The sequence below is a fragment of the Xiphophorus maculatus genome, chromosome 22 (genome assembly GCF_002775205.1).
Source record: "Xiphophorus maculatus strain JP 163 A chromosome 22, X_maculatus-5.0-male, whole genome shotgun sequence".
Taxonomy (NCBI): Eukaryota; Metazoa; Chordata; class Actinopteri; order Cyprinodontiformes; family Poeciliidae; genus Xiphophorus; species Xiphophorus maculatus.
This window is the reverse complement of record NC_036464.1, coordinates 8,653,343-8,664,114: the sequence shown is the minus strand read 5'-3', so window position 1 is coordinate 8,664,114 and position 10,772 is coordinate 8,653,343. Positions and strand designations below refer to the sequence as shown.

Below are 10,772 nucleotides of genomic sequence, written 5' to 3'. Positions count from 1 at the left end.
CTGAGGTTTGTTATTATAGTTCTTCTGTGTGAGTGGATAGACAAACATGTTGCAACGTGGAGGAATTCAATTTCCCATGCCTGTAAAGAAGTCTCACATTTCTAGTTTTGCCAGCATGGTACTCCTCCCTCCCTGTGGCTCAGTTTGGCAAGCAGCAAATGCCACCTCTGTCATCATCGGGATTATACGGAGCTCATTTGGCTTTGATTAGAAAACCATTAAAACACAAACGTGTTGGTGACTGACCTGTGACCTTTCTCATCATGAGACAAGCAAAACCAGTTCCTCACTTTTCCTCTCAGGCTCTCTGGACCCCTCGGGGTCTGGGTCAGGGTTTGGTAGTGTTTGTGCTGTCTTTCTGTCAGACATGCATGATCCACTGCCACTTAGTAAGAGCAGGAAGAAAGGGGGCTGATAAATGGGCTACTTCCGGGCCCAAGGGTTTGTTCTTGCAATGCAGTGGATTATGTTACGGCTTGCCAACAAAGACCCAACCTCCTTTCATTTAAGCAGCAGTCTGTTGTGAACAGTATTTGGGAGGATCTAAGGTGTCAAGTTGGCAAAGTGAAAGTTTGCAGAAAGCCTTTTAAGTCTCCTAATCAAGTCAGGTCCTCCTTGCAGTCAGTTTGGAAATCATTGTCCAGAATGCAAGATAGTTTTGTGTCAATATTTACTTTTTATTTCCTGCCATTAATGATGAGCCAAGCAAAGACAAAGATTTCTGTCCATTCTTCTTTGGAAAATAGTAGAACCTCAACCAGACTGGATGAAATCATCAATTTGCAATTCTAATCACAGATTCTCAGTTGGATGTACGTCTTGGCTTTGACTAGGCCATTCTAACTCACAAATATACTTTGACCTATTCATTCAGAGCCGGTCAAAAGCAAATGCAAATTAAGCAACTCCTTAGGGCCCCAAAACCACTAGGCCCCCAAGCACATCATTTGATTTTGTTTTGTAGAGACAGTTTGCACGTTTGGCACATTTTACACACCTGACAAAATTTTTACATCAAAAGATATCAAACTTGCTAATTTGTTTACTGTAAATTTGGTGTTTGTCTGCAGATGTTACGTTCAAATAGTTGAATTAATATGCCACACTTGCCATACCCCTCTGCATTTCAATTAGAGCAACTTTGCTTGTTTGCTACTCTTGCAAAGTTAGAATCAATAGCCATAATAACACCGGTATGATGTAAGCTATTTACAAATGACGCTAATAGTAGTAAGTATGTTACAGAAATAGTATAGCCTAGGAATGATAAAGTATCTGATTTTGACATGTTGCTATGGTGGGCCCTAAATTAAAATCTGCTTAAGCCCCCAAAAAGGCTTTGGCCAGCCCAGTCTACATGCTTAAAGTCTTGTAAAAAAGAGGAAAACAAAAATACCGACCACCCTATGCAGATTTTTGCTTGTGAAATATTTTGGAAAACCTTCATCATTTTTCTTCTACTTCATAATATACACCTTTTTGGCCAATCATATAAAATCCCAATAAAATACATCAAGGATTTGTGGTTCTAGCACAAGATGTGGAAATGTTCAAGTGGTATGACTACTTTTCCGATGCTCTGTATGCCTACTGTTAGATGGCCATCATCTTTCTCTGTGGTGCGGTTTCTGTAGTCACTTCATCCCTTTGAGGCCAGAGTGTTTGGACATGATCTGGACTTATAACCGGTTGCTTGAGACAAGTAGAGACCAGAATAGGTGGAGGCTGGCGAAGAACAACAATCTGGACACACGGTCCGAGACGCAGCAGATCTTTCAGCTCTTCCAGGGTGGCACTGACCACCGGCGCCCCATTCACTTCCACGAGTCTGTGAGGACAAAGTGTTAGGTAATAAATGATGAACAAATACTGAAGAATATATATTTTACAGTAAGCTTGATGATAATTTCTTGCATTCATAGCCAAATAGGAATTACATTAGGAAAGATGGCCTGTAGCATTTTATTAGCTTGTAAAAAAAACAACAAAAGACTGTTTTCGACTCCGTTGGTTCTTTATTTGCTCTGTAGTCTAGAATCTTTCCATGGCAAAATTGTTTCTAGGAGCAAAAACAACACCACTGAGAGTATGTGAAAATGTGTCTCTAACAGCTTTGTTTCTCTAACAATATACTGACTATAATTCCTTAATTGCTTAAATGCATGACATCTTTTAATCTGCTCATTTTCACTCTCTTCTGCATCCAAGTATTACATTACTCTGTTGCTTGTTTTGGGGCTATTATTTAATGAGTCTCCATAGCTACTGAGCATAAAAAAATGCACCGATGAAAGAAATGAGTAAGATCTGCTTTCACTTGCTAGGGGAGGGGGGGGATCTGTGAACACACTTTAGTCAGCAATCCTAAATTATCTGCCCAGGATAGTTTTGTTAGTGCTCCTTTCTTACCTGTCTCCCACAAACAGGTGGGAGTTGTCCACCTTCACCACCACCAGTCCTTGGTCATCTCTGTGGCAGCACGTGAAGCCATAATGCCCATCAGGAAGCTGCTTCTCTTGCACGACCATCAGCATGGCTGGAGACTGAGGCGTCACAAGCTGGCTCAAGCTGCTTAAAGCTGAAGTCTGTTTTTGAGCTTTCTCCTGTAATAACATGAATCAAAAACTCAAAGAAAGAAGTATTTTTTTAAGAAAATAAAAGTCTTACTAGTGTAGCATTTAGACTTGTCCCACTTGATTCAATGCTTTGTAGAGTCACCTGTAAATACAGCTGTTGGTCTGTATCCATGAAAACTACACAGTGAACCCCCGGTATTCACGGGAATTAGAGACCACAAAGCTGAAATCAGTGAGTATTTGAGAAACTCATAATAGGTTATAGCTGCTTATATTTGTTGTTGAAAAACCAAATATACCTTAACACACAGTGGAAACTATCTTGGAAGCTAATTTCCACAGTCTTGCTTATCGTCCCTCTTGTGGGTACAACCAATAAGCGTCAAGGAAAATGACAGTTCTTTATTAGCTGCTTTGCAAACACCAGTCAGTAGCATTTCAAGTAGTGTCACACCCAGGTTTCAGCTTTCTAAGCTGGATTTTTTTCAAATATTTTAGATAAGCTCTACAAAATATCCATTAATAGACACACTTTCTATGAATAGCTTAGCATTATGTTCCACAGAAAATTTAGCAATTTCTGAACCGGGAATAGTCAACTGTATTTTCTAGCATGAGTTTCAGTCGCTCTTAGGTGTGGTGTATTTAATATTTGGAAAATGTGTGGATTCTATACTTTCTGACTGGCTAGTCATTGGTCAGCAAAGACCATGCTAAATATTGTCCAATTCTCCCCATAAGCAGATTTCTTGATGCATTCAATGGCTGCAAAAATGCAACATGATTTATCATTATGTTTTTTTGTATGTTTTTAAGTTCCTACAGGAAACCTTTGCACACATTCAAAACAAACATTTTCACCAAGCTTAGATAATGCAGTTATATAACTAATTAATTTTTAATGTCAGTTTAGGTCTCAATGCAAAGCATAATTTACCATTGGTGATTGACGCACTCTGACTTCTTTTGTTCTCTAAACTGCCTGTCAAACTTGTTATGTGCCACTAAGTTATAAAAATAACCCGGATATCGCCTCCTTTAAAGTTACACACACCACTACAGTACAAGAAAGTTCCCAAGAGATAAATACTGAGTCTGCGTCAAAGTCAGTCGACCACCAAGATATAATGATTAGCTCCAAAAGAGATCACGCCGCAAGAAGCTTGCAGGAATCAGAAATAACTTGTGAGTCTGACCACTGAATTCCAACGGGCCCTTTATCCAGCCTCTTGGCATACTTCTCTCTCCCCCCACATGGCGTGTGAATGCCTTGCAGCAATAGCTGCCGCCTTGCAAGGGTCAGGGGTCAAAGCTAAAGCTTCTCTCTCTCTAGACAAGTGGGCCAGACAGGATATACCAACGGAAACGCAGGCAAAGCCCCTCGACGAAACTCTAATATGTATTTTTTCCCTTCCAGTTTGTTCAGTTCTGGTCACATTTTAAGAACCTGAGGACTTTCAGGTTCATATTTTTCTTGTTTATCCGGAACTTTGAATGAAATCCCTGTCTGCCTGAGGCAGACATACGGTACTATTCCACAAAACTAATCCAAAGTAAGTGAGAACATCAGGAATTATTCAGTGAAGATAATGAAATGGTGAGAAATAATCTAACAGGAGTGCAGTTAGATTAAAATTGAAGATGCTCTTTCTGTTGGTTTTTTGGGGGGAATTTTCTTTTTGCACGTAGAGGACTTAGGTGCTAGGGCTGGATGAACTAATAATTTTCCAGCTTTCTTCTCTTCCACTGTCCATCTGAAGTTTTAAAACCATCAAAGCTAAACGGATTATTTAAAGTCACTTCCCTCATTTGATGTTCTCCCCCCACACTCCTTAATCTGTGTCTCTGTTTTCCTCTGCTTTCCCCTTTTCCTCCTTCCCTCTCAGCTGCTTTACTGATGCTCTCCAGTTGCAGGCGATCCTGGTGATTAGACGGCCCATGATGAAATATTTCCTTATTGTTTGAAATTTGGGGCAGCCTACGAGGAGCAAACACTGGGCGGTCTGTTCCTTATTTGAACAGCAGCTCTATCAGTTCCCAGACTGCTCCTTGGCTCTGACCTGTGTGTTAACTCTGATTAGGTCATATGATAAACATTAGTGCTGCTGCTTTTCCCACAAACTCAGCACCTAAAAAAGTGTGGCCTGGGGGCGGCAATGTGACACGGAGCACCTTTCAAAGCTGAAACCGCGTGTGTCCTTTCATGGCATCTCGTTAGGGCTTCACCGACGAGATAAAAGAGCCACGTTAAAAAAGAAGGGGAGCTCCACTGGGGGATAGATGCAGATAGTTTTACACATACTGGCCCATTTCTCCATTTCACTCTCCCAGTATCTTTTGTCACATGCATTCCTTTGTTGGTATGGTCACAGGCTCTCAAATGTCAGTGCTAAACATCCTTTTCTCAGTAAACACTGCAGGTTTGTCTAAATTACTTGCTCTGTCTGCTTGTTCATTCTCTTTTAAACAACCTTTCCTTTTCAAAGGGTGTTCATTCTTGTTGCTCACAATAGCTGAATTCATTTCCATGACCAAAAGCTGAAAATGAAACCTGTAAAAATGAGTGAAACAATAAGAAATGGTAGCTTAGACTTCAATCAAAGGTTGCTAATCAATAATAATGCATACAGAACACCAAAGTTGGACATCAGTGCATTACACAAAAAGGTGATGGAAAAGTGTCTAGGAGGAGAAATACTGTCTGCCTGTCACTCACCATGGTGATGAGTGACCGCATGTACAAAAATTGTAATTCAAACATTAAATTCCTTGAAACATTTTGAGTCAGTGATGCAGTTTCTGCAGTGATTGTGCAAGACAAAGTTTTATTAGCATAGTCCTAATTTTACTTATGTAGCTGCACTACAATAATGTGCTCACAAACAAAACCTTTGGTTAACTCAACTGTCTGGCTACTGACTTCCTTGTTTTAGCCATCTCTTGTAGCTGCTCCTGTCCTTAAATCCAAAATAAATGTTTAACAATCCAGTTCAGAATATACTTTCAGTAGAGACACTGTTTTGTTAGGTGAGAAGAAACCATTCTCTTTACTTTTTTTACTTCCAAAGAGATTATTCAAGTTTCCTGTATCAATGATCATTGCACTCACCGTATTCTGCCTCTGTTAGTCTAATAAGCTTTAATTTAACATATTCTCATTATAATGGTCATTTGTATTAATACCTTTCTGCAGCCATATAAAGTAAAAGGCTCTAAGGCAGCCATTACATATGCCATTTATGGTAGAGCCTTTCGCCTTCACTGGGCATGACTCAAATGTTTCAGAAATGTGAATTTTAAAATTATCCACCTTGCAAACAAAAGGTTGCTTGTGATTTATTAATATCACAAACAATTGATATTGCTTGTGATATTAAGCAATATAATCCTCAGAATATAATTGCATTATATTCTGAGGATTTTCAAGTTTTCTGACACTGAAACACAGTGATTTGTGCTCTTTAATGCAATACTGTGTTATGTCAAATCAACAATAGTTTTGATTGGAGGAGTATCTTCTCAAATAGCTGTGATCACCTTGTTTTGCTGGGCTAATCTGTTTAAGAGTTAAATATTTTCGTATACAAATAAATCTTAACATGTCACTGCAAACTGATTTATACATCAGATCTGGAATGTCTGAAAGAAAAAAGGCCAGTTACACAAGTTTCTTTGAAATGGTTAAGAATAGCTTAAAAGCACAGTATTCTCCAAAAAAACACCAAATTTGACTCTGCTACTTCTGTGCTGAAATCATTTTATTATTCCATACCAAACATGCCTCTCAAAGTATCTGCAGTTGTTTTGGTGAACATATCAGTTCTCAGTGTTTATTTTTGGAAATGAAAACATTTTCCGTCTCAGACGATACAGCTTTCCCACATATTGGTGCAACTGTCATTCACATGCTGTTAAACTCAACAGACTCAACTCCAGCACTTTTTAAATCTGCAAATTAAACTCTGCAATGATGCAAGCATTCAATGAAAGACACTAATTTTATCTGCTGTACCTTCATGGAGCTTCCTTGCCAGGCATTTAGGAGATGAGTAGCTTGTCGATTGAGATGTACAATGGTAATTTCTTCCTTAAACACTTGGCAGTTCAGCTTAATCTTTTCCAGCAGATGAACCTCCAGCTGTCTAAATGAAAAGAGACCACATTTCAGAGACTGTGACAGATATATATACAGGTAGTCACATAAAATTAGCAAAATTAGTAGTTACAAGTAACATTTTATACTATGATTAGAGTTTTATGGGAATTTTGGCCAGAGTTGAAGAAATATGGCAGACAGTTCAGTCTCCATAAAAAATCAATGAATCTCTGGGCCCACCCAGGAAAATCTCTTAATGCAAATTAAATCCAAGTAATGCAGATATCTTGATAAGATCAAACAACTGGTGCACAGAATAAGTAGAGGTAATAAGGTGAGCACAAACAGAAGAATAATTAAAACTAGAAATGCCTTAACAGATATCCTCACAGGATTTCTCAAAGAGAAAGGTGATTTAAACTCTTTTTTTAGGAGTACCAACTGAAATCCTAATTTTCCCTTATTTGTTTTCCAAAATATAACAACAATCCAGTGACTTTGAGGTGTCTTACAGCAGGGAATCTGCAACACCAGTCATCCAGTGCCCCTGTTTTGCAACTTTTTAATGTACTGTTGCTGCTACACACCTGAATTATCTCCTTGGCATGTCAGGAAGTTTTGCAAAAACCTGGTCATTAGCCATTCATTTTATTCCTAGTCTTTTGGAACAGGGATACATTCAAAGGTTGCAGAGCAGTGGCATTCGAGGACTGGAGTAACAGACCCCTGCTTTAGAGCACAGGTGTTCTACTCTAGTCCTAAAGAGCTGGTGTCCTCCCAGCTTTAGATATGTTTCTGCTTGCAGCGCTGGTTTTAAAGCTCCACCTTTTTCCTCAGCATGTCAAAAAGTTCTGCAGCAACCTCCTAATGAACCACTTTTTATTAAAGGTATGTTGGACCATGGGAAAAATCTACTCACCCTTGAGGACTTGGACACCGCTATAGAAGAATGATGATATAAAGCAAAGTCTCTCTGGTACTCTCAACCATTGTAAGAAGAAAAATCCTCACTAACTGGGTTTTTTTAATGACTTGACTATCTCTTATGATGTAAATAAAAAAAGGTGAAGAGTGTTAATGTTCCACCTCGTTTGTTAAAATTAAAGGTGTTATTCCCCGACTGTAACATTTTAAAGTGCAAAATGTCATCACTTGAAGAGGGAAGAGTCCAGTCTCTCTCCATTGTGAGGTTAGACCACCTCCACAAAGACACTTCACCTACTTGTTTTTATGAGCAGCTGAGTTGTTAATGCTGTCTCTGAGGATCTGCAGCCTCTGCCTCTTCTCCTCCAGTTGGCTGTTTACCATCTCCAGCCTCTGTTTCAGCTCAGCAGAACTCAGCCTGTCCACATTCACATCTGGCTCCATGTTCTTTATCTCTGAGCAAAACGCTACCAGGCCGTGGTGAAGCTCCTGGACCTTGGGGAGTAAAAGGGACAAAATTGATCATAATTCTTACTATGAATTGAAAAGGGGTGTTTGATTTTTATAACAGACCTGAAGGATGACATTCTGCAGCGAGTCCACCTGCTGCTTTAGCTCCCGGATCCTCTCCTCTTTACCTGGCTGGTTCACCTGGGCATTTTTGCTGTTGATGCCTTTTTCACCGTTCATATTCAGATTAAGTTCTGATGCAGAATTCATTTGTTTTTCCTATTATGTAAAATCAAGCAGAAAGTTTGTTGTTAGCTTGCACAGTGTAAAATCTGTGAATACTGTATCAAAGTTCAGTACCACTTTACACAGATGCAGCTCCAGCTGCCCGTTCTCTAATGGTGTCTTCAATAAAGTTCCTATCTGCTGATCCAGGGACAGCTCCTCAAAGGAATCTGAGGAAATAAAGCCCAAAGTTATATTAATACCATCTTCATATAATACCTCTGTATGCTATTGCAAACTATATGGGGATATTGCTGATTATCTGAGCACCTTGCTTCTCTTTTAGTGTGAATAGAGTCTTATTGTCCATCAATCCAAGCATTTTCATGCATGAATCCATGATTTTTCCCACTGTTGTTTCCTTTGGAGTCCTGAGATGGACTATCTGTTCTGATGCTGCAACATTTGCATTGAAATTAAGTCATTTAAGACACATTCAAAATAATTTTAAAAATCTACCTAACAAGCTCAGATCTACACAGAAGACATTAACTTACAGAGTTTTCCAAAAGTATTCACACCCCTATAACTTTTTCACATTTGCTGACATTACAAACAAACTGTGATTTTGTGGAATTTTATGAACTATATCAGCACAAAGTGGTGTAAGTAATTATGACGTAAAAGAAATCAACAATCAAACTGAACACATGGTTTACTATATTTATCTCAGTCAGATATCTGAAAAGTGTGGTGCTCATCATTTTCCAGTTTCTCAGGCAAGTCTTATGTGTAGATTTGCACATGTAGAGACCTCTTTACAAAATAGCTCAAGTTTAGTCAGATTATATGGCTCAAGTCTTCCTACATATTCTCATTGGGATTTGAACCTGGACTTTGACTGGTCCATTATCAACTCTATTGATAAGAAACGTTGGGGGTTTTTTGTCCATTTTCATATCCTTCCCAACAAACTCAACCAGTTGCCTTTCTTTAATGTAGAAAAATCCTCCCTATATTATTTTGCCATTATTCTGGTGCTCTGCTATGTTCAAAGTACTGGGTATTTAAGGTTATCCACAACTTTAATCCTGATCTTTCTGGTGTCACGTGGTTTTCATGATACTGTTTGTTCTTTAATGTTCATTAACAAGATTTTTACAAAACACAGCTGCATTAATACTGAAATTTAATTAATTTCAGCTGAAGTAGCAATGCAGTAATTAGATGATGTCTGATGGCAGTTGGCTGCATCATATTATTTAAAAATAATGCACTTTTTTATTAAATCAAAAATAAATCAATTAAAAAGTGAATGAAATACTTTGAAAATTGTCATGTGTCAAGATGGGGAAGAGGCAAGGGGTAATAATACTTTGCAAGCTATTAATTGTCTCTGCTTCAGGGAATAAGTGATCGTTTACTATTTAAGTTTGTGTGACTGTGTTGACTCACCGTTAATTGTGATCTCTATCATCTGAGAACTCCTTGGTGCCATGAGGTTTTGGCTTCTGTTCCTATTGTCGAGCAAAACCATGAGAATAAAAACAACACTTGCTTTTTCCTTTAGTAGTTTTTTGTTTATACTGTGGTGCGTGTTATTGGCTTCAGGGAACGGCACCAGCAGAAACTAATTAAAATATCTGCAGCAGGTCCCTAGTAGGTTTCTCACTTTTGTTCTCTGTAGCTTGTAGTGATAGAATGCAGCAGCGGTATCAGGCAGAAGGCCTCTGATACCGATGTTATCACACGTAATGGTTTCCCTCTAATAACCCAGTAGCTACAGACCTGCTGCAGGTTTTTTTTTAATTTCATGTGCAAGGTTTAAAGAGTATATGCCCTTTACCTGAACTTAAAAGAACGCCGATTCATACTCAGGCAGCTTACATGGGGAGAGGATGTGGACCTGCTCATGGATGCCAAATCTGTAGTGAACGTTTCTACCTTACTTGGCTCTAAAGTCACTGGGTGAAAAGAAAATATCAAGCAGACATTTATTTATTTTATTTTGTCAAGTCTAAAACCGTCTTTACACTTTAAAGCCTGGATGTCCCAGTCGAGGCATTTTTTAATGGTTAGCATCGTACTTCCTCACTAAACTCAACTCCCTGTTGTTGGAGTAATGCCTGTAATTTTATGCCAGCCAACCACAGTGTTAACCAAGGAATTGTAAAGACTGTATGTTGCACAACCAAATTACATGGTTTGTAAAACTTAATAATGGGTCATGCAGATCGCTGTAAGTTTTCTCTAATAATTTTAAATGATGTTCGCAGTGATAGAGAGACTGTATTGGATGCTGTGCCTGGTGGCCTACTCTTTGGAGTATGCAAAGCAGTTGGACCATCTGCCATTAATGGTTCAACAACAATTAAGATGTTCAAAGCAAAGTTTTTTAAAGAGGGTGCATTAAGTAAAATCAAATTTTGAGTTTGATTGTGCTGTACAATGGTACTATGTACCTGGAAAATACATCATGCCACCTCTAAGAGAAGGAAAAT

General features: G+C 38.7%; 1 protein-coding gene across 1 annotated transcript in view; it reads right to left on the bottom strand.

Moving 5' to 3' along the window:
* Positions 1–1,593: 1,593 nt before the first annotated feature.
* Positions 1,594–10,772, bottom strand: part of LOC111606680 — a 47,978-nt gene continuing 38,799 nt past the window's right edge. Inside the window, exons 9-17 of the mRNA XM_023327817.1 lie at positions 10,118–10,235; positions 9,727–9,788; positions 8,602–8,727; positions 8,407–8,501; positions 8,170–8,325; positions 7,895–8,091; positions 6,589–6,718; positions 2,410–2,603; positions 1,594–1,828 (exon numbers count right to left, since the gene is read on the bottom strand). Coding sequence (XP_023183585.1) covers positions 1,594–1,828; positions 2,410–2,603; positions 6,589–6,718; positions 7,895–8,091; positions 8,170–8,325; positions 8,407–8,501; positions 8,602–8,727; positions 9,727–9,788; positions 10,118–10,235 — 1,313 coding nt within the window. The remainder of the gene's footprint in view (positions 1,829–2,409; positions 2,604–6,588; positions 6,719–7,894; positions 8,092–8,169; positions 8,326–8,406; positions 8,502–8,601; positions 8,728–9,726; positions 9,789–10,117; positions 10,236–10,772) is intronic.